The 24,034-nt window shown below is 42.0% G+C and overlaps 1 protein-coding gene across 5 annotated transcripts in view; it reads right to left on the reverse strand.

The window, feature by feature from the left end:
* Positions 1-5,253: 5,253 nt before the first annotated feature.
* Znf462 (zinc finger protein 462) overlaps positions 5,254-24,034 on the reverse strand; it is a 133,128-nt gene continuing 114,347 nt past the window's right edge. For all 5 annotated transcript variants that reach the window (XM_027403067.2, XM_027403064.2, XM_027403068.2 and 2 more), the window contains 3 exons: positions 15,897-16,029; positions 9,556-9,679; positions 5,254-8,053 (listed from right to left, as the gene is read on the reverse strand). In XM_027403067.2, coding sequence (XP_027258868.1) covers positions 7,846-8,053; positions 9,556-9,679; positions 15,897-16,029 — 465 coding nt within the window. In that variant the 3' untranslated portion in view covers positions 5,254-7,845. The remainder of the gene's footprint in view (positions 8,054-9,555; positions 9,680-15,896; positions 16,030-24,034) is intronic.

Below are 24,034 nucleotides of genomic sequence, written 5' to 3' on the forward strand. Positions count from 1 at the left end.
TCCTGAAGTGCGGAGGGGGAGGTGAGCATGAGGGTGAGATTCTGCCCTGGAGTGTGTAGGGAGATAGGGAAGGCGTCCCAGCTGAAGTGACATTTAGGCTAAGTATTAGAGAGCAGGTGATTCTGGGAGAAGAAGGGAGTTGGCACCAAAGCCACATGCATCGTGAGCTGCCTGACATTTTCAGAGAATGATGACTACAGCCTTCGGAGGTACCATATGAACTCTGATCCAATGGTGCTGTCTACATACTCTGGGCATATGAGACCATGGAAACCTTTGATATACATACCTATTTCCTGTCTTTTCTGCACCTGAGGCCAATAGAGAAGGGATGGGGTGGCAAAGAGGTTCCTTGTGTTTTCCCTTCAAGTGGGCCTGTCATATCCCTTGGTGAGCTCTGACCTTTGCCCACAGTGACCACTACAGTTGAAGTCTGTCTTCCAAAGAGCTGCAAGAAACCACTAACTCTGACTCAGCCAACACAGAGAACGGAGTCTTCCATTTTAACTCCGCTTTGGGTTCTTTTTACTCATAGGGCTCAGAGTAACTAAATGGTAGTTATATTGCCTTGACTTCAACTAGCTATCGATTTGCAGCAGTTAGTGCTGTTTCTGTCTGGAAATATCAAGCCATACTAAGTGCCAATAGCTTAAACACTCATCCTTTGATTTCTGAGAGCCACCTCCAGCACACACACTCACAATGCATTTGTGGACTAACCTCCTTCCATATACTGACCCACTGAATGGAAACAAATCACTCGTACTCCTGTGGTCTCATAATTGCTGCTGCCATCTGTTCCAGGAGAAATTCCAGAAAGGAAGGAAGGAAGTAAACAAACTAAAAGTGGAGAAAGAGGTAGAACCTATAGTCAGAGAGAAAAATTTCCTTAGAAAATTTCATGAGTCCCTTCTCTTACATTTTATTGGTCAGAATTGGGATGCATGTCACATGTACCAGTGAAAGAAGCTGAGAAAGCCAAGAATGGTGGTGCACACCTTTAATACCAACGCTTGAGATGCAGCGACAGCAAGAGTTCTGTGAATTCAAGGCCAGCCTGGTCTACAAAGCAAGTTTCAGACCAGTCAGGGCTATGTAGTGAGATTGTCTCAAAAAAAACAAAACAAAACAAAACCAAACAAACAAAAAAAAGCGAAGAGCTGAAGAATATGTTTTCAAAAGCTGGGCACATCAAGCATGGTTGCAAAACATTTTTAATTCCAGCTCTAAGAAGGTAGTCAGATCTCTATGAGTTCAAGGCTAGCCTAGTCTACATAAGTGAGTTCCAGGCCAGCTGAGGCAACATATTAAACTTCTGTCTCAAACAAACAAACAAACAAACAAACAAACAAACGGCAACAGGACAGTTGAGCACTTAGACACTGCAGTTAAAATTAGGCTTCAATCCTGAATGAAAAATACTTGATTAATTTGACAAACCTGTCAATACCTTGGTTAAACTTCCACACTGTGTTTACAGTTCTGATGGCCATCTCTACCTCTATACACACACACACACACACACACACACACACACACACACACACACATATACATATATATATATATATATATATATATATATATATATATATATATCCTTAGCATGATATTCAATGTTTTAATGAGTTAATTCTGTGGTTATCTGGCTTTGGGACTCCTTGAGTGGGTCACCCAACACTACTTGTCACTCATAATACCAGACAACATTTTGCCTCTTTGTCTGCACACCTTCAATGTCCCTCCTCTTGATCCCTCTTTCTTCCTGGTATATATTCTACCCATCATTTAGAACCATTTTCATGAATTCAACCTCTTTCCTACATCCCTGAGGCTTTCCTCTGTACTTATCTTCTAAATATTTTTATTTATCTTTTTATTATTGTGGGGCACATGTTGGGTGTCAGAGAACAACTTGTGGCATAAATTCTCTCCTTCTATCTTTATGTGGGTTTCAAGCTCAAACTCAGGCCAACCCACTTGTATAACAAGTGGGTACCTTCTGAGCCATCTCACTGGTTCCCTTCCTCCATGTTTCTAAATCATTTTGGTATGCATTGCTTTGAAGGCTTTGGCAACAGGGTTTAAAGACTGCTCCTGGACACTGCAGAATGGGCAAGAATTCTTCCCTTTCTGTTGAAGTAGCATTGTGTTGAAGACTCAGCATCCTAGAGACAGCTGAATTTGAAAGTCTAGCCTCTTTGTTGTGAACAACTTTGCCAGGCAGAAATATGTGGAAAATTTAAGAGAGCAATAAAAGCCAGCAAGATGCATGTTAAACTCTGCATGCTCATTTTAAAAAATAAAGCAGAGGAAGACAGATCTCAGTGAGTTCAAGGACAACCCAGTCTACAAAGTAAGTTTCAGGACAGCTTTCAGGACAGCCAGGGCTGTTACACAGAAAAACCCTGACTAGAAAAATAAAAACAAAATAATAATAATGAATATAGCAAGGTACATGGGTTTAGGTAACCTGCTCAAGAGATCACACAATAGATGGGACCACTAGGACTTGAGTGTGGGTGACTTGATTTAAATCTATTACTGACCAGCACCCTCTGTTTTGTGTATCCATAGCCTCTACTTCAGTTCCTGCTCTGGCTCCCTCCAGGATGGACAGTGGTGGGGAAGTGTAAGTAAAATCAGCCTTTTCCTCCCCAAGTTGCTTATGGTCCTGGTTTTTTGTCATAGCAATGCAAACTTTAAGACAATGCCCTTTCAAACTTAACACAACTTAGTGAAACTTGGGCAGGTGAGGAAGCTGGTGACAAAATGTTAACGGCATCATTTTGTGAAATGTAAAAACCATTAAGCTTGAATGTTCAGTGATTCTTAAGAGTTTTGGTTGTGAGCCTAGCCTTTAAGGGCTGAGCTATCCCTCCAGTCCAGAATGTCCAATAATTCTAAAGGACTGCATATTATACTTAACCCATTCCTATCATCCAATATGCTATGCGGTCTGAAACGTTTCTAATTGGAAGATAATACAGAAACTAAAAATATTTACATCCTGAAGTGAAAAGAATTTTATAAAACTATTCATCACATTTATTTATTTATTTATTTATTTATTTATTTATTTAATTTATTTATAGACAGGGTTTCTCTGTGCACCCCTGGCTTTCTTGGAACACTCTGTAGAGCAAGCTGGCTTTGAATTCAAGAGATTTGCCTGCCTCTGCTTCCCAAATGCTGGGATTAAAGGTGTGTGCTACCACCACCCGCCTTGGAAACATGGAAGGGGAGACCAACAATGAAAGGGCTAGAAAACACTTCAGGATATGAATGTGGGAGGGACAAAAGTGACTTTAATACCTTCCTCCCAGCTGACATTTAAGAACTATAAATAAAAAATTATTTATTTGTAGACAAGGTGTCGTTCCATATCCCTGACCAGCCTGAAACTTGAGGGCTTGGATCTGTCTCTGCCTTCTGAGTGCTGGGATCAAACATCTACATCTCTACACATAGTCAAAAAGAAAGTCTTAGTTTCCATCTTGCTTGTACAAGGCAGGAGGTACTGGATTTTGTTAAGTTTATTCCAAAGAGTGATAGCCTGACAGTGGGCAAAATGAAAACAGAAGGGGGTGGGTGGGTGGGATGAGACATAGCCTTTGCTTAAGCATAGGACTGAAGGTCCATTCAATAGATACCCCAATATGCCTTCCTAAGCAAAAGGCATTCCCCTAGGTAGACAGAAGAAAACACATTAACCCTCAAGAGCCGTATGTAGAGGGCTAGCTGCATCAACACAGAGGCCCAAAGCTTCCTAAGATAAAATGAAGGCTCCAGCAGAACCCAGCACCTCTGATGGAAGTTCCCTTTCCAAATCTTACATTTCCACCCTCCCCATTTGTAAGCTGTCAAAAAACTGGAGCCATGTCTGTCTGTCTATTATCCAGTTGCTAGAACCAACTACCTGCTAAGAAATGTGTAAGCCACCTGACAGGGACCAGCATCTTGTGTTTTTTTAAGAACACAAGGTTTCCACGTCTCCTGTTGCTGTCTTTCATTTTGGTAGAAGCTCACAGCTCACATTCTTTCTGGACTCATTGGTAGCCTAGGCTAGACACTTTCCAGCCCCTCTGTGGATAGTTGGGGCTGTGTGCTATCACCTGGGCAGAGTGTGGCTATGCTAAGCTCTCATAGTGACTCTGGTGTTTCTGTGCTGTGATGGGGCATCATCATGTCATCAGATGAAGCAGCTAAGGTTACAAGAAGAAGACCACTCTACAGAACTGAATCAGATCTCTACTGTGCTAAGTCAGAAACTTCAAACTTTGCCTTGTGGCCCCTACCATGGCCAAGGCATCTACAAATTCCATTTCCTCTACATAAAACAGAGCTGAAGTTAGACACTGCTCATACCTATTGATGGAAGTCATTGGAGAACAGCAGTTTTGCATCGAGGAGGCCCATTCAATGGGGGGGGGGGGAGGAATTTAATGCACAGTTCTACAAAATCCTGAGGACTCCTAAGAACTTAAAAAACAAATACTGATTGGTCCTTGTTTTGTATTGCCTACCAAGAGAGCTCTGAGCTAGGCACCTGTTGGAGTCTATATAGTTTCACAAACAGTATTTTTGTCAGCTCACAGTTACCATCCCTTGGCATCCTCACTTATCTGGTTTGGTTTCTATCACACACAGTCTTGTGACTTCTGATCATCCTACTCCAAATTGGCTAAGGGCATACTAAGCATTAAGGAAGGGTGAGGCAACCAGGGTGTTAGTGTGACTAATTCCTCCTTTGACTTATAACAGGGTGGCTTAGAAAACACTAAAGGAGCAGTGATAATCCGTGCCTGATATACAGTAAGACAGCACAGGGTTTGAGGAGGTGAGGGTGACAATCCTCCAGGGGCTGTGACTATCATGGGCTCAGAGTTCCTGGATGATGTCCACTATTGGCATTTGCTCCTGAAGCTTCATTTTGATCCACAATTTATTTTGGGGGTTTCGCATGGGGGTGGGGGAGTTGTTGCAGTCATCCCCCTGCATCAGCTTCCCAAATGCTGAGATTTCAGGTGTGAACTACCACAACCAAGTGATTCTCATTTTTTTGTGGAAAACATTCCCTCCACAAAACTTTCATTGGTGTTGCATATTCTGATGTAGGAATGCTGACATTTTAAAACTCCAGCTCACACCTCACCTTGGTCTCCCACGTAGATTGAGAACTGGTTTTGTCATTCATTACCAACTTTCCTGTCTGTAATCACACCCATAAATGACTTACAACAGATGCACATAGACACATGTGAAAAAAATTCTTTATTAATTTCTCACATTTCATTACAAAATGTATGTTGCAAACAACTTGAATAACCTACTTGTGGTTTTTATTTTTATTATTTTTTTGTGTGTCAGGATCCCTCTGTCTTTCATGAAGTTTCAGGAAACACTGATTATTGGAGTCAATAGGTTATCATTTTGCTATTTATTTTCTTCTCTCAAGCTCTGAAAAAAAGTGTCCTCTGTATAAATTAAACAACAAAAAAATGTTGTAAATTATATGTCATTACAGTCAACAGAAACAGAATGCATCCAAAATGTGCGGCCACAAAATATCAGGTATATGTTGGAAAAAGGAAAAAAAAATGACATTCTATCTTTGTTAAAAGGATAATGGTCCCATATTTTTATTAACAGGTTAGCAAAACAAAATCCAATGGATTACAATATTTACATGTTATTTGAAAAATAAAGTAGCGATAAAAGCATGTCACAATTATTTCTCTCTCTTTTTTTTCTTTCATTGTTTTTTTTATTTGTTTGCTGTTTTGGTAACCATCACAAACATCCAATCCAGGTATGCAACTGTTTAGTACATTTGAAATGAGGCCAATCAGAAACAAATAAGGACACAAAAGAATATGTCTAGATATTTCACACTTTCCCCCTTTCTGCTTTCCATATGATGGCCCCCATCCCTAAAAAAAATTAAATTAACAACCTACAAATAAAAATTCTTAACAAAAAAAAAAAAAAAAACCAAGAACATGCTCTTCAAGTAAGTACTTACTTCACAAATTGGACATCTTTCCATGGATTTTATTTGAAGCTATGTGGGACACTGTCACCTCAGTCATCCCTCATCCCTCCTGGCCCGCCCCCCCAACCCATCAACCCTTCCAAGTTAAAAAAACAAAACAAACAAAAAATCCAACAACAAAAACAAAACAAAAAGGAGACATGATAACCAAAGGACTTACATTGGCGCGCGCGCGCGCGCGCGCACACACACACACACACACACACACACACACACACACACACACACACTCTTCTAAAACCTAAGCTTCAAGAAAACATTTCTCTACTTTTTTGGAACAAACCCCTGTTCGCAATCAGAACATACTATAAATGTAGACTTACGTTTAGTCTAAGCTGCTCTCTCCAAAAAAAGAAAAAAGAAAAAAAGCTAATGTGGGGAAACAGAACAGCTAGATGGAAAGAAAAAATCACTTTCCAGGCTCCCTGTAGGATAAGCCATCTCTTGCCCATGCTCATGAAAGAGATGACTCCCAAAAAGAAATGAGAAAGCCTCACACTACACAAAGCAAACAAAACACAGAGTTCAAATCACACACGAAAGCCAGCGCAATCGAACAGAAATTGTTGGTGTGATACGATGATGTGTTTGAGAAGAAGCGAAAGGGTGAGAGGGCCTCTTTGTCTGGCCCACACGCTGCATAGCTGTGCCGGGGTTTGGTTTTTTAGTTAAATTAAAAACAAAACAAAACAACAAAAAGGGAAGTTAACCTCTTTGTTATTTCCATGTTTAAAATTATAAAATTCCTATGCACACACACACACAAAAATCCTGTAACTCTCCCTTGACCTCAAATTAAAACAACAAATGCACAAAGAACAATTTATATGGGAAAAAGAACAACTGAATTTGTGCTGTGTTTGTAACACTCAAATTGATAGAAAATAAACATGTGGCCAACAGAATCCCACAATCACCTTAAAATTAGTTCACATGAACCTACCAACTTCTAAATTATAGCTGAACACTAATAAACAGCTTACCTGGAATACAGGGTGACAATTCACACACAGTTATCTAGTAATTAAAGTCTGTTTCTTTTTTTTTGTTTTGTTTTTTACTAAAATAATTAAAAAAATCACAGTATTTTAAGAAATAAAACCCACGTGGGGATTTTAAGCACAATTTGTGTTCCTTTCTTTAAAACTCTTTTTTTTCTCCATTCACCATCCTGTCCAGCAGCTCTCTCTACATTTAACCACAAGGGTGACAGGTAGTACAGACAAATGCAGAGATTTCCCTTGGTTAAGTCTGAGGTACTAGGAAACAGGTGACTGTTTTATGCAAAGCAGTTTTTTTTTTGTTTGTTTTCTGTTCTGTTATATTTTTTTTTCTCCCAAAGCGGCTGCAGTTAGGTCTTGAAAAAGCTTAAGGTATTAAAACTAGAAAAACGCACTGAAAGTTGTGCGCCCAAAAAGTTGTTCCCCTAGGAGAAGTCTTCTACTGTCCCCGAGCTTCGGTTGCCACACCACTGTCCGAGGGTGATGGAGAGCGCCCGCTGTGCCCGTGGAACGTACTTCCCAAACCGCAGCAGATGAAAACTTCCGTGCTCAAGATCCGGAAGGAAGGATGGAGTGACGGGAACGGAGCCACATATTCCAACCATTTAAATAACTTTAATTTACATACTCACTCACACAGGTACCAGTGCCCTGAAAATAGATTGTTCAGTCCTAAAAGCAGCTTTGTTCTGTTTTCTCTTCTTTGTCCCCTCCCTTCTCAGCCCACGCCGACCCTCCCACATTTTCATCACAGTTCAAGTAAGGTTTGATAAGAATTTCACCAAACTCTTATTCGTTTTTGGCCTCTGCAGTCTCCAGGAGAGATTTGTCGGCAGCTACTACACAGATGGCTACGGTTTCACTCTTTAGGGAAAAGTCTATCCCGATTGGCTCATCGTCTTCTTTTGCCTCTATGGAGGGCAGCTCCATACTCTCCTCCACCATCTCTTTTGTATGGACTTCATCTCTGCTCACTTGGTTGGTATCATGCAATGCCCTGGAAAAGTGAAACAACAAAAACATTCATAAGCCAGCTGTGTTGGCACGTCTCTAAATCTAGCACTGTAGTAGAGACGAGGAGGGGGTGGAAGGGGGGGGGGAAGTGGTGTTGGTCAGGATCTGGATGCATAGGCTTTTAGAGGCCAGGCACAAGCTTGGGGGTCATTCCCCAGGCATGTCTTTTTTGTTGTTTGTTTTGAGACAGGGTATTCTCACTGGCTAGGTCAAATAGAGCAGGCTGGTTAGCTAATAAGTAGGAGGGATCCTTTCTGTCTCCATCTCCCCAGAGCTGCCATTATAAACACATACCACCATGCCCAGCTTTATTTTTGTTTTTGGAGACAGCGATTCTCTGTGTAACAGCCCTGGCTGTTCTGGAACTTTCTCTGTAGATCAGGCTGGCTTCAAATGCAGAGATCTGTTTGCCTGAGTGCTAGGACTAAAGGTGTGAGCCACCATGCTCAGCCATGCCCAGGTTTTAACCTGGATTCTGAGCATGGAACTGAAATCCTTAAGCATTTTATTAGCTTAGTGATCTCCATGGCCCCTCACATGCCTTTTATACCTAAACTAACAACTCATCTACCCCTACTTCCCTGCTCCTAAAATAACATTGGAATTCTATGTGTATATAACTAAATTGCCAGTGACTTTCTATGCCACATAGACCTCTTTCTTTCTAACAATTTGGATCCCTAAAAATACTCAATGTTGCACTGTGCTTTGATTATGCCATATTTGTTTCTGAATTAATATAATATTTTGATATATTCCCCTTCCCTGAGCTATATAGTGGAAAAATAGCAAGAACTGCCTCACACTCAAATTCATCAGCTGAACTCAGAAGTTTGGTATTGGACAATAATGATTAAGACAAAAGGAGTAGTGAAGATTAGTCAAGTCTATGAATAAACCATCCAAACACACAAAAATCTAAAAACCTGCAGGCAGCACCTACATCTTGAGAAATTTAGTTTATTTTCAGCAGTCTGGACAACTCTATGGGCAACTCACACAAACCACAACTTAGTTTTCTCTGGCTGGTAGACTAAGGGTTCGGTTCCTTGTAGAGAGAACAATTTTATGTTCAAAGAAGTGAGTGGTCAGAATGTGACAGGAATGTTCTGCTTTGCCTGGGAGGCAGGTGGAATGGAGCTGTATCTCTGAGGTAAGTCACAGGCAATGATCAAGGCCATTCATGGAATGAGCAGACACAGAAGCTGAAACTCAGCCCTAGACTCCCATTGTATCAGAGAATGTGATGTAAATGCAAACTTAAGGGACATGCTACCTTTGAGTGCAGGGGATTTCCTTCTCCTGACTTCTGTCAGGGGGAGACATTTTAAAAAGTAACTTAGGAGGAATCCAGCCCCTCCATCATCACTGCCTGCCATGCCTGTAAGATGGCAGGAATAGACTGGTCTACATTGTATTAGAGAAATTCTCACCTTCCTCCCAGTCTCTCACTTGGGATAAAGGTCTCCTTAGGGCCCTACTTACATGCCATGTCTCAACACATGTCTTTCCCACTCAGAGCCCTGAGAGAATGCCCGTCCACAGAATTCACATGGAAATCGCTTCTCAGTGTTCACACCAGCCCCTCGGTCAGAAAATCTCATCAGCTCTGCAAACAGAAAGAAAGGGCCAGTGTTACATGTGTGCTTGGAAGTCAACACTCACTGGAAAGCAGCTCCTGACTTACCTGGGAAGCCATATTGCAAGCCATCTGCCTGATTCCCTGCCTCAGGGTTTCTCTTAAGCACACTTCCTGAATATCTCTTGGGAACTGTCCTGAGTTCCAGTCACCAAGGCTCTATACTTCTCACTTATGAAATAGCTTCCATCATCAACAACCCTCCTGCCAGAAAAGGCTCCTGGGCCTACTCTAAGATCCCATAGCACTCCTTTTCTAATTAACCCATCCCTTCTGTGTGCTCTGGGTGAGAGCTCTAACAGCTTGGCAGCTACTCAGTGTCTCCGGAACAGGTTTATCTTTTCACTAAAAAGACAATAGACCACAGGAAGCACCTGACCTGGTTGTATAGTGAAGACCACAGGGCTTTTACTCCCCCCAAGAGAGTCCGAAGCTATAATGTCTGCAACATAGGGTGGTGAGGGCCCCTCCTGTGAATGGGGCCCTAGACAACTGTGAGGTGGTGGTGGTGGTGGGGTCTACATCAAAGTGTCTCTCTATAAGTGAGATGGCTCAGTGGATTTATGTTGCTTGCCACCAGGCTTGATGATCTGGGTTTACTCCCTAGAGCCCATACCATGGGAGAATAAAATCGGCAACTCCTGCAAGTTGTCCTCTGACCTCTCCATGCACCACTCTCTCATACATGCAATAAATAACAACAACAACAACAACAATAATAATAATAATAATAATAATAATAATAATAATAATAATAAAAGCGTGTCCCCATCCAGTGATGGAACCTGGTCAGCTGCCTACTATTTTCTCAACCAGTAGTATTCACAAATGCAGGGATACATAGACATTTTTGAATGGGTCTGGTGTACACATCAAACATTGACCTAGCTGTTTTGTTTACTCCTGTGATACTGGCACATGTTAGGGGTCTGATAAATGTGGATTGCTTAGCTAATTGTTTTTAAGCCACACATCCTGGCAAGCTCAAGGATGGGGGCTTATTCGGCCTTTGTGCTACCCTGAGTCCTAAGCCCATATGCCTTTCATTAGCTCACAGAGGGCCAAGTCTTCACATTGGTAAGCCATTCTGCAAAAAAGGGTAGAGTTTAGGGAAATTTGACCATGTTCATCTCTGACCCTGACCTCACAGACTAGACGTAGCAGTAAGACATCTCCTGGTTGAAATGCCCCATATTTCGTGAAATCTTCAGGACATTAACTGGGGCTTTGTGATGCCTTCATCCTCTTGAGAAAAAGCTATGTGAACAAGGCCAGTTTTCACAAAAGAGGAGACATTTTCTCACAAATTAAGAAGATCACCATACAAGCCATTAAAAATAATTGCACAGACTATCTTCCTTGATTCTTTTCACTGGAAATGAGACAGCACCATCTGCTCTGCGCATTAATTCCTTAGCAGGGATTATCTTGGGCAAGAAATCAACAGAATGCCTTCCTGACTCCTCCCAGTTGCATAATGAGAGGGGGGTGGGGTGGGCAGCGTTCTGCTTGGGTTCCTTTCAATTTCTTCATGCGTGGCTTCTCTCTGCAGTTCCCTCTGAGCTTCCCAGGGCGATCTTGCTGTGTGTCTGTGTTGAGTATAGCCCCCAGTTCTCTTGTTTGGAAAGGAACTGGGTAGCAGGAAGGTTGTAGATCCCCCAACGGAAGACGTCCATATGACAGCCCAAATTACTCACAAGGACAATGTTGCTAGTACTTGCTCCTTTGCCTTCAGGAAACATGAAGCCAGTCATCTATTGTCTCCAAGGGCACATGCTATGCTCACCCTCAAAGAAGAAGCCATTCTACCTGTCACATCTCAAATCACTCTCCCCTGGCTTGAGAGCTGAGCTAATACGCCCTTCTGCCCTCTGCCAGAAGCCAGGATGTCTGGCAAAAACACCCAAGGCTATTGTTGGCCCTGTCTCCTTGGCAAGAATCTACTGAGATGGTGGAAGATTGATTCTAGACTGTTTCAAAGGAGATGGGACAAAGGAAGCTGTTCTTGCAAGGAAGGGACAGTTTCGGCTTGCAATTCCCAAGGCACTCAGGTCAGTCCCCCCATACCAACCTGTCTACCAGAGAAGGAATTTTGCTTCATATGGTTAGGTCTTGTGAGTGAAGACACAACACTTTCCAGTTAGAAGCAGAAGCCCCCCAGTTCTCTCTAGTTACATCTGGTCTCGTGCGGAGAGCCCAGCCAGTAAAGGGAGGCCAAGCTGGACGGGCACGGAGACGTGCTTGCTACATCACATATCACACCAGTTGTATTTCTTCATGGCCTACGCTTGTTTTATCTATTTTGGGGGACATCATTGGGGAAACAGAAGACTCTGTAATGCTGATGGCCTCAAAAATAGCGTGTGCTCAGCCGTAGACATGAAAAAGTCATAATACCCAATAAGGAATCTTTTATCTCCTAAAGAGGGACAGCAAGGCCACAGAGTACCAGGAAGAAAAAGGAGCCTTTGTGCCTTCAGTCAGAAGCACCCTTTTCCCTCCTCCCTGAGGACATTTGAAACAGTGCAGAGATGTTAAGAATTTGTTGTGAAGAACATATTTGTGAAAACGTTTTTTAAAAAGAAGAAGAGAAAAAAGCCACACTTCTGAGATCACATGCATTTCCCTTAGAAGAAATGACACGACCCACAGGTGAGGCAGTTTGGTTTGTGTAGTCTTTCAGGTTGGCTACGGGCAAGAAGCTTGACTAGTTAGCACACCTTGGCTGTCAGACTCTGCTGTCTTGGTTAGTTGGAGATTCAAAGGCCAAACTAGGTCCCTTGGTTATCACATTGGAAGGGTGAGGGAGAAAAGCACACCACAGAAGAAAATGGCCTACGAAAGACATCTGCTCAGGCTGGCTAGATATTCTGCCATGGGCCCTTAGAGTCTATCTAGCTCCAGGGCCAATGCACCCCAAGATTTCATGGCTAGGTTCTTTTAATAAAGAACATTTTATCTATCACTCGAAGGGGTTGGGAATGTGTGCAGTAAGAGACCTGCTCTGGAGCCAGAAGACTGAATTTCAACCCCCTCTTGGTTTGTAATTTACCTACCAACAGGTCCCAAGCTTGTCAGACTATTATTTATAGGACCATGCCTTGGCTATCTTGCCATTTAATTAATGTCTCTGGCAGTGATGGGGTGGTAATCCAAGGCCTCTCACATGATAGACATGTACTCTATCAGTGAGTTACATCTTGAGCCTTCACTTAACCTTTATAATATCAAGGTAACCAGAAAAGACTCCAAAGAGCCACAGTAATCTAGAGTGAAGAGGATAAGAAGTTTGAAGCCAGGTGGTGGTAGTATACTCCTTTAATCCTAGCACTTGGGAGGCAGAGTTAGGCTGTTCTCTGTGAGTTCAAGGCCAGCCTAGTTTACATGCAGGGCAAATTCCAAGACAACCAGAGCTATACAGAGAAACCCTGTCTTGAAGGAAAAAAGAAAGAAAGAAAGAAAAAAAAAGACACTACATTCTGTGACTTTAAAATATATTTCAAAACTAAGGTAATCAAAACAGTATGACATTAGCCTAAAATCAGATGCATGGGCCAATGGAACAGAACAGAGTCCAGAGGTGAATCACACAACTGAGGAAAAGATAGTCCGGTAAATAATTACTGGGACAATTGGGCATCCCAGGCAGAAGAAAGATACTAGATCCTGCTCTCCCAGCAAGAAAAAAAAGAAAGAAAAAAGAAAACCTCAAAATAAGTAAGAGATTGAAATGTAAGTCCTAAAGCTGTAAACACTGCTGGAAGGAAACAGAGGAGAACTTCCATAATGTAAGTTCTAAAGCTATCAACACTGCTGGAAGGAAACACAGGGAAACCTTCATGACACTGGTCTGCAGATGGGTCTGAAGATGACTTTGTAATTTTTCTCTTTTACATGACCCTCAAGCAAAAAAAAAGCAAAAGATAGACAAATGGGAGCTAACTCAAGCTGGAAAGTTTTTGAACCCCAAAGGAGATATCACACAGAAGGGGATAAACCACAGAAGGGGAGGTGACATCTGCAGACCACACGTCTGTCACAGGGTCAATATTCCAGGTGTATGCAGAACTCAAACAACTCAGTCAGTACTAGAGTGAACAATTAAGAAACAGACAAAGGTTCTGTGTAAGCATTTCTTGGAAGCTATGCAAATAGACATCATCTTTATAAAGTTAGTCCGAGTCACGAACAGGAAGGAGATGCAAATTTAAACCCTAGGTACTGCTCATTAGCAGTTAAATCATCTAGTACCCAAAGAGGGAAAGACAACAAGTGTTGGTGAAGCTAAAAACACTGTACACTAGCAGTAAAATAGGAGTATGACTTAGGGTAGCCACTATGGAATACTGTAAGTTCCTCAGCAATCTCACTACTGGGTTGACACACGAAGAAAATGAAGCGAGGGTACCAAAGAGATGCTCTCACTACAGCACTATTCACACAGACATAAAATCCACGTCAGTGGCCATTTGTGTAAGAAGGGTTACAAAAAATGTGATGCACACACCCATTGGTATACTGTTTATACCATTTCACTTTAAGAAAAAGAAACCCTGTCATTTGAGATGGCATGGATGAGGACTGTATGTTAAAGGAAATAAACCAGGTACAAAGGCAAATACTAAATGATTTCACAGTAGTCACATTCAGTGATGCAGAGAATAGAATGGGCATTGCCAAAGTCCAGGGGTGGAGAGCTGGGGACACATTGGTCAAGATACCAAATTTCAGGTAGACAGAATGATGTTAGGACATCAATTGTATAGTCTGGTGACTATAATTAATAATGCTATTGTAATTTGAAATTGCTCAGTTGATTAAGTTCTTACTTTCCAAGGCAAGTATGTGAGGGAAAACTATGTTAACTAACTCCACTTAGCCATCCCACAAAGTACGCCTATTCTAAAACACCACATACATACATACATACATACATACATACATACATACATACATATATATTTTTAACTTGTCAATTAAAAACAAAGAAAATACCAAAGTTTAAAATCTGAACTTTTTAAGTTAAAAAAAAAATCTGTATGTTGGCCACCTTAGGAAACAGACACTAGTATTATCATTGTCATTGTAGCTATTATTTGACAGCTGGTGATCTCAGAAAGGCATAAACAAAGTCCTGTTGATTGGGGGCCAAGATCTGATGGGGTAACTGTAGGACCCTTCAGGAGACATGAGACTAAAGAAACAACACTAAGTAATGGACACTAAGATGACTTTCTGTCACTGCAATCGTGGTAGCTACAATGCTTTTTCCTCATATTTACAGTAACCACACATGAACTTCTGCTCAGTCTTCAGTAACTTAAGGAACACATCCCAACCTACATTCTTTCTTTTCAATTTTGAGGATGTGATATGTACATGAATGCAGGAACCCACAGAGGCCAGGAGTCTGATCCCATGGAGCCAGAGTCACAGGTGGTTGTGAGCTGCCAGGAATGGGTGCTGGGAACTGAACTTAGGATTCTTTCAAGAGTAGTAAGCACTCTTAGCTGCTAAGCCCTCTTCTCTCCATCCCTCCATCCCCCATCCCCAGTAGACAGGGATGACACTCTAGATCCCATAAACATGTCATCTGAAACTAAACACATGTTGGAGTCTTTTTATCTTAGAATAATGCCAGAATGGCAGGGGTTAGAAAAATAGTTCAAAACTTCCACAAAACATTTGCTGGTGTTTTCTGTGTTTACAGGGAAGGATGAGACAGAGTGGAAACACAGCCCCAAGGGGTTAAGAGAAAGGCGCTGCAGGGGGACAGGTATAGAGTTCAAGTTCATTGCAGCCTCTCACTATGACCCTACCACCAATCATTTTAAAGGAGTGTGCAATTCCAGGTTTACTCTTGTTCTTCGATAGCCCTACAGTGTCATTCAGCTTGCTCTTTGAAAGTTCCTCACAACTAGGTTTCCTTGCTAGGAATCATCTTTTTTCCTTCTAGCAAACATATATCTATAGTTAGGAAGAAAATGCCTGTTTTCCTTGGAGTTTCTATAGCTGGTAATAGTTTGTAAGACAGGGCCCCAGACAGTGCCTAAGCCAGTCTGTTCTGCTACTTAACCAAGAAGGATCATTCCTTCTGTTCTTCTCACAGCTGCGTCCTGCCTCCCTTCTGTCTCGTCATGGACGTTCTGGGTGCCATCTGGGACTCAGAGGGCAGGGTGAGACTAACCTCTGTCTTCAGCTTTGCTGCTCATTTCGTCATCCTTGTCCTCATCATCGCTGCTGGAACTCTCCATCTTTTCCTTCATCTGTTCCAGCTGATCCAAGTTAACCCGTCCAACCAGCTCAAAGTTACGGCTGACCTGAAAAAAGTCCAAGCAGATGATGGAATAATGAACCACAGACTGCCTGGACTCTCTCTGGAGGAGCTTGTTCCAGCATAATTTCCCTGTCTCTGTGATTTTGCATCCAAGACTAAACAAGCTAGGAGCCCTAGAGGTCTTTTTCTTCACTCTGGCTTTCGGTGACAGATCTGTCCCTGATCCCATTCCACAGGGAATAACGCTGGACCTTCTTACCAAACTGGTGCAACTTGGGTACAAAAAATAATGCCCAAAGCATCACAAAATCCACAGCAGAGTCAACAAAGAATTTATAAAGATGACTATTGTTAACTATCCAAGCTTCCAATAGTTCTGCATGCAATGAGGCTCTTACAGGTGTCTCAACCAGCAGTTGAGAATCAGAACTTTCTTCCATAATCCTGCTTGGGCTGATCCAGCCAGAACCACAAGACTTTTGACTCTTAACTCTAGTTTAAATGGAAGACCATACAATTGCTACTAGTTTAGTTATGTGTTTGAAACTAACTACAGCCCATTTATGAGACTAGTATTACATGTAGAAAACCACAGCTAACTAACCTAAGAGCTCACTCAATGTGTTAACTATGGGGCTGGTGAGATGGACCAGTGGGAAAAGGAATTACTGCTCAAGGGTGAGGACCTAAGTTCTGATCCCCAGAACCCACGGAAAAACCTGAATGAAAAGCTCCAGGTTCAAGAACAGACCAACCTCAAAACAAAGTAGAGAGCATGTACACACACAGTGGGTGGTTTCTATTTATCTAAAATGTAGTTAGACTAATGTCAAAGTATCACTCAAAGGAAGCAACAATCCAAACTATAAAGTCTAATGAGCTCTGGTTGCCAGGTCAACAGTAGCACAAAATTTCCCTTCTCTGTTCATCTCATCTGAACTTTGGCAGCTGCACACACAGAGCTGTTAAGGATGACAGGTGAGGCAGCTAGAACAAGCCAGAGATGATGGCTCTGTATGAGGTGGGTGCTTCGATCCCCTGCTGAAGGCCAGGGGAAGGGAATGCCAAGACAAACGTGACTCTGTTCCCATCTCCAGAGGCTCACAGTATAGTTGACGGATGAAGGCAGACATCATTAATTAGGTAGGCTGACTCCACAGCTGCCACAGTAGACAGAGCAGTGAGGGCACAAGAGAGCAAAGAGGGCTTACAAGACAATTCGAAATCTTCTCTGGGGCCAGGCTGGGACAAAGATTTGCTGAGCACCACCAATTCCATATGCCTGGCAGATGGGATCGTCATCATTTGCTGTGACAAATGTGAGAGAACTCGACACAGGGTACCAGGGCCAACTCGGTGCTGAGATAAGACTTAATATTGCCCTGGCAACTTTGTATTGAAGATTGGTACAATCTGAGGGGAGGCAGAAAGCACTTCTGTGATAAAGCACTGGCCTATCTATGAAAATGGAATCCACGAAATCAGTTGATCCTGTTCTCCTTACCGGGCTAGGGGATCCTCCTTGAAGTCCCTAGATCTCACAAAGCTCATGGCAACAGAAGGAGATCTGGCATTAAACCAAATGCTCTTTTGTCCCTCTCCTTTTCATGAGTTTCTGATGAACTATGCTTGTGTATTTTCCCTCCCTAGAAAACCGTTCATGTTTTGGATGCTGTACAATTTTAAAACAGTATGTGGCATTTCCATGGTAGACGTTCATCCCGGGACAACCCAGGATTTATCTGTCCTGAAGATGTCTATAATCTTTGCAAGGCAATTAAGACTTAAAACTATTTTTTTTTTTGCTATGTAATGAGAAGATTTCTAAAATTAAAAAAATCTTGATAGCGCTGGGTTATTCTAACATTTAAAACCCCCAAACTAGCCATCTAAATGCTAATCTGAACACAGAAGGAAGACGCCTTTCTCCTGCCCTGCTTAGCCCGCCATCTCTCCTGTTTCACTGTAAGCCCTATCCCAAAACTCGTTCTGTAGCATCCATCTTTCCCTCTTCCTGTATCTACTCCCTGGTGTGGTCACAGTTATCTTTAAGGAAATGTTAGGAGGCTGGGGAGACGACTAAGTCAGTAAAAGCTTCCTGTACAAGAGTGAGAAGCAAAGTTTGGGTCCCCAGGACCCATATAAAAAGTTGGGCGTGGCGGTGCACTCTTCAGTACTAGCTCTGAGGACCTAGAGACAGGAAGGTTTGCTGGGACTGACTGTCCAGCCAACGGAGCTGAATGGGTGAACTCCAGAATTGGTGAGAGTTCCTTGTAGAGAGTGACTGAGGAAGACACTCAGTGACCACGCCTGAGCTCCATACATGTGTATATATAAACCCCATCTACATACATACATGTCATAGACACATACACAGAAAATATCAACTTCGCCTTGAAGTCAAAGTACAATTTTTTTTTTTTTTTTTTTTTTTGTGGTTTAAACACTTTCCCCAAGCTGCCTTTGTTCCCATCACCTTAACTTAGTGAGCTCTCCAGCACATCCCTACCCCTAAGCCTGTACTCCTGAACCTGCTTTATCCCTCACACACACAATAACTCAGTCCCCAAGCCCAGTCCCATCCCTTCACCAGGGGAATTGCTGGTGAAGGGATTAGTTAAGGCATTGCTCCTGCCTTAACTATGCTGGTTTGCCCTGTCACAGCACCTATATTGGCTCAACTCCTAGGCAGACACCCTATTCCCTAAATAAGCCCCTGCCCTGCCTCTCCCCCACTGAGCTGTAAACCGTGAGTATAGATTTCCTGTCCTCTCATAGCTCCATCTCCTTGCACCGGCAGTGTCTACATTAGAGTGGGCACTATTTGTATTGCCTGGCTACTACTTAGCTTCATTTTAACAAGAGTCTCCCGTGTCTTCTGCCGTTTATGACATAGTGTTCTATGAGTGAATGTCATCTTTAATCACCTTATCATATTTCATAAAGAGGGTATGATCTTGCATTCCCAGGTATTTATCTGGGGTTATGTTATTCCTGGCTCTTGCTCTATTTCAGCAATAAACATTATTGTATATAAGTCTGTCTTTCATGTTAAGTTTTCATTTCAAAACTGAAATCTCCAGATGTGAAGTTAAAGGGTCCGAGTCAAAGGGGTTAGAGTGTTTTTCAATTAGTTTCTGAGAGGCACAAACATCCTTACGAGACCTGGTGACTGGTGGGTAACTCACTAATGTCTGGATGATGGGGAGGATGAGTTGAGGATATTCAACCCCCCACTCCACCCCCCAGGACCAGAAGCATCCTGCTTCCATCCTATTACTATAAAAGGTGACAACTAAGAGAGAAATGGCAGACCTAGGAGCATTGCATTTAGAACTCTGATCCTTCCTGGCTTTTTGTAGGTAAAAGAAACCACATGTGTTCCCTAAACATGTGTTGTTCAGATTATAAAACTATACGCTCACCCACGTGTCCTGTGAAAGCCACAGGTGAGTGTCCCTAAACCAAAGTCCCAGTTGGAAGTCACCAACCTTGTGACTTGACTTAGTGCCTGGAGAAGGCAGCTGTGCACTGGAAATGTGAGAATTGAAGACCATGAGGTGATTGGCAAACACTGACTCCCAAGCTCAGAAATGATGACCCCATGACACCCCTCCCCTAGCTAATGGGAACATTCACAGTCTTTCTTTATCTTTCCTTCTTTCTTTTTCTTTTTGCTATTTATTTATTTGTTTGTTAGTTTATTTTGAGACAGGTTTTCTCTATACAACATCCCTGGCTGTCCTGGAACTTGCTTTGTAGACAAAGCTGGCCTCAAACTCACAAAGATCGGCCTGCCTCTGCCCCCTGAGTGCTGGAATTAAAGGTGTATGCCACCATGCCCAGCTACAGCCTTTCTTATTTGTTCGTTTTGAACAATTCAGGAGATGGGGGAGGGGAGGCAAAGGAGATTTTCATCTCTTCTAAGCATGTATCACTTCACCACTCCCCCCACCAGATAGATTTATTATACAACTTATTAAAATTATCAACTTAAACATGCATTCCCATACTGTGCTCAGATGGGAACCTAGCTTTACACAAAAGACATGCTTGCTGGTGACAGAGTGGAACTTGTCACCCTCATCTTCAGGTGATGTCACAGACATCAAGTAGGGAGACCGTGATAAAGCAAGCCCACCTTATGTTCCCAGAGGCTCAGGGGCAGAGTTCAGCCTCCTATCAGCTTCACATGACACTCAACCAGGATGGATATGTTACCTACAATTTATTATCACCATCAGCACAGTCAGAGTGGGTTTTTTTTTTTTTCCCTAGAAAAAGTGACAACAGAGAACATGGAACCTTGGCCGGTTGCTTATGTGAGTAATTCCTGGTGGTCACTAACTGACACTGTGGTGTGGAGAATTTTGTTCTGCAAAGAGCCACATAGTGACTCTTGTAAGCTTTCTTAACCACAGAGCCTCTGCCACCATGCCTAAACTGCTCAATAGCCACCAGGAACACTAGGTGAAGATGCATGCAACTGTATGCAAATAAACACTTATTTACGGAAAGCAAAATAGGAAATCTGTACTGCCTCATTGGCCAGAAAAAAATGCTTTTGAGTTTTTCAACTATTTAAAAATTTCAAACACTTTCTTGGATGATGGGCCATGAGAACAAGTGGAGTGCTAGAGTTAGCCCACGGGCCACCCTTTGCTAATCCCTGACTTAGGCACAGTTGCAAGCAGATATTTGGCTGTCTTTGAAAATCAAGACGGGGATATAGGAAGGGAATCAATGTGTAAAGCAAAATATTATCTACATGATTGCCCGCAGGATGATGGTCAGGGATGCAGCTTTAAAATTCCAGTGAGTGAGCTGGAGAGATGGCTCAGCGGTTGGGAGCACTGGTTGCTCTTCCAGAGGACCCAGGTTCAATTCCCACATGATGGCTCACAAGCATCTATAACTCCAATCTCAGGGGATGAAACACCCTCTTCTGACTTCTGTGGACATGAGGCATGCATTTGGTACACAGACACACATGCAGCCCAAATACCTGTTTACACAAAACTAAATAAGATGAAAATTTAAAAAGTATGTTGCTTTCTCAGGTAACAGCACCTCTGCTAAGAGTTATAGTGAAAGCTTAAAGAGAGAACATTTGCTGTCCATCCAGGTTGCCCTCAATGGTGGGATTCCTTTCCTCTTCCTGGTTGAATAATATTCCACTGTGCATACACAACACAATTGTCTTCATTTATTCACACACCAGTAGATACTTATATGGTTTCCATGGAAACACTATAATGACAATAGGAGCACAGGGTCAAGGGGATATTACATATTCAGAAAAGGAACAGCTGGATTATACAATGGTCCAAGGTACTTGATTCATGACGCCTGGCAAGTTGCCCACTAAGCTATATCTCCAGTTCTTTTACTGTTTTCTACTTCTAATATATGAGACAGTGTCTCACTGTCATACTAATCTGTCCAGTCTGACCTTGAACTTACTCTGAGGCAGGCTGTAAACTTTCAGACACCCTGCTTCAACATCTGGAATAGCTCACTTTACAGGCCTGAGTGACCAGGTCTGGCTCAATTTTTATCTTCTTGAGGAACCTCCTGACCATTTTCCATAATAGGTGGACCAATTGGCATTCTTATCAACAGGGCAAAAAGGTGCTCTTTCCTCTGGGGGAGGCGGGGTGGTCCATAGCACCACACTGGGAACCTCAACAATGCATCACTTTATCAACTGTATCTCAATTAAATTGGAAGAAAAATAAAGCCAAGTAAAGCAGCAGGGCCATCTGAATGTTCTTCAGAGACCAGCTGTGAGTACTCTTGCTCTATGGCTGCTTCTATAAAGCACTAAATGTGCTCAGTCTCGACTCTTGGTTTAAGCTTGTGTGTCCTGTCTGCTTAGAGATGGTCTAGGGTAACAAACACTTCTTACTCTGCTCTGTATGCCCAGTGCAGACTGGTAGGTCAGGCATGTAGTTCACATGCAATGAGTGTTATTTAAATTAGTGATAAAGACCCATGAGAGCACAGCATATAAAGAATTCATAATATTTGCATCCCATAAACTTGCTTGCTTGTGTCAGAATAAAATTAGATACTTTCTAAGAGATTTAAAAAATATCTAGTAAATATCTGCTATATACTATAAATATATGCAGTAGCTTTTACACACATCCCTGTATCCTCAGACTGCTGTGTACAGAATGTTTCAGTCGTATTCCACATCAGAAGATGAGAACACAACAGAAAATACATGCTGTATTCATGACATGGGCTCTCTTCTCTTCAGAAGCCATAGCTCAGGCTTTTTCTACTACAACAAACTAGCTGTGAAAATGCAAAAGCACTCACAGGATGCAGAAAAAATGTTCCACTGTGGTGAGACTGGCTAATCCAGGCAAAAAAGGAAAAAAAAAGACATTTGATAACAATGTTGTGTTGCAAACTCTGATGGACAAGTGGCATGCCTTGAGATGTTTTCTTTAATATAAAAGTCTTGTTAAGAACAGTACAAGCAGAAGATCATGAAATAGCTAGAAGGGTATGGAACACAGAAGACAAAGACCAGTTCCACTTTCTTGAAAGGAAATCGAGTTTTTGATGGACTTACTTGACCAAAGTCCAGATGAAAGTCTACTTATTTGGAAACCTTGGTATATAATAATTCCAGACACCAGTTCTGAAGAAAGCCAGGAGAAGGCAGCATCAATAGGCTCTGATCTGGCCAGTTGAGCTGTTGCCAATCTTCTGGACCCAAAACACACAAAGACAAAAGACGCTGGCAAGGCTACCAAGTTTTGATAAGTTGAACAAACAGGCTTCTTCAAATTTCATTCTTGAAAAATGATTTCATAGATTCATTTAGTTGAGTAACTATAAGCAGGAGAGGCACACTGTTAGACTGTGGAAGGAAATACAGGAATGTGTCTGAAGAGAAGCAACTTGGTTTTGACTGAGGAAGACAGTCGATACTTTCAAAGGTTATGGGTAAATAGTGTCTTTGTCTAATGTTGACTTGATAAATATTGGCCAAGGCTCTTGGAGGCACACACCTCTGGAAAACAGTCACATTTCTTATTTGTCTGATTCTGGTTTCTCTGTCTTTTCAACCCCATGAAAGAGACAGATGTCCAGCTGACACATCAACAAACAAAGCCAACAGGAGGGAGAGAAATGTTGAGATGAAGCAAGGCTCCAAAGAGGTCTAGAGCCTCTGGAAGTCTTCAGAAGCCATGGTAGTTCATTGGTAGTTAGTTCAGAAATTATATGCGGTAAAAAATGTGGCTAAAGTTATGTCTGGTGGTTTTAAATGATGGAAGGTTTATAGTGTTCAGATAAATATTAGCGAGTAAATCTGAGAGCTCCACAGAGCAACAAAAGGCTACTCAATCCCTCGGCCCCTCCTCTTCCTCCTCGGTGTATCCTTCTATCCCCCTCTGAGTGGGCCAGGAAAATCTTTGGTCCAACCAGGCCAGAAGAATGTGAACTCCACTTTCTGAACAAAGGTTGGGCTCTATTGGACTCTGTCTCAAAGAAAGCAACATAAACAGGTCTCCCCAAACACTATAGTTTAAACTTAAACTCATTATCTGAAACTTGTACTACTGTGAATTTCATGAATTCCAAAAACTGAATTAAGAGCCCAGAGCTTGCTGCTTGCTTCTGGGTTGAAAGTCTGCTGTTTACACACACACACACACTCACTCACACACTCACACACACACACACACACACACACACACACACACACACAGAGAGAGAGAGAGAGAGAGAGAGAGAGAGAGAGTCAAAGCTACACATTTCTTAGCATTCAGCTGCTGGAGGCTCCATTTGGATAAAAAAATTAAAACTACTTCAAAGTAAATTCAATTAGTAAATGTATAATGCCTGAATAGACTATTTTATACTGAGCATGACAATTTTATGAGAAAACCAAGTTAGAAGTAATATATTTTATGTTCCTTTAAGTAGAAAACAGACTTCAGAATCATAAAGAGCATTAACAAAATACTGTATATACTTAGTTTTCTTTTAAAACGTGTGCTGTTTTTAAATGTGAGACGTGTAAACTT

This window comes from Cricetulus griseus, chromosome 2 (assembly GCF_003668045.3).
Source record: "Cricetulus griseus strain 17A/GY chromosome 2, alternate assembly CriGri-PICRH-1.0, whole genome shotgun sequence".
Taxonomy (NCBI): Eukaryota; Metazoa; Chordata; class Mammalia; order Rodentia; family Cricetidae; genus Cricetulus; species Cricetulus griseus.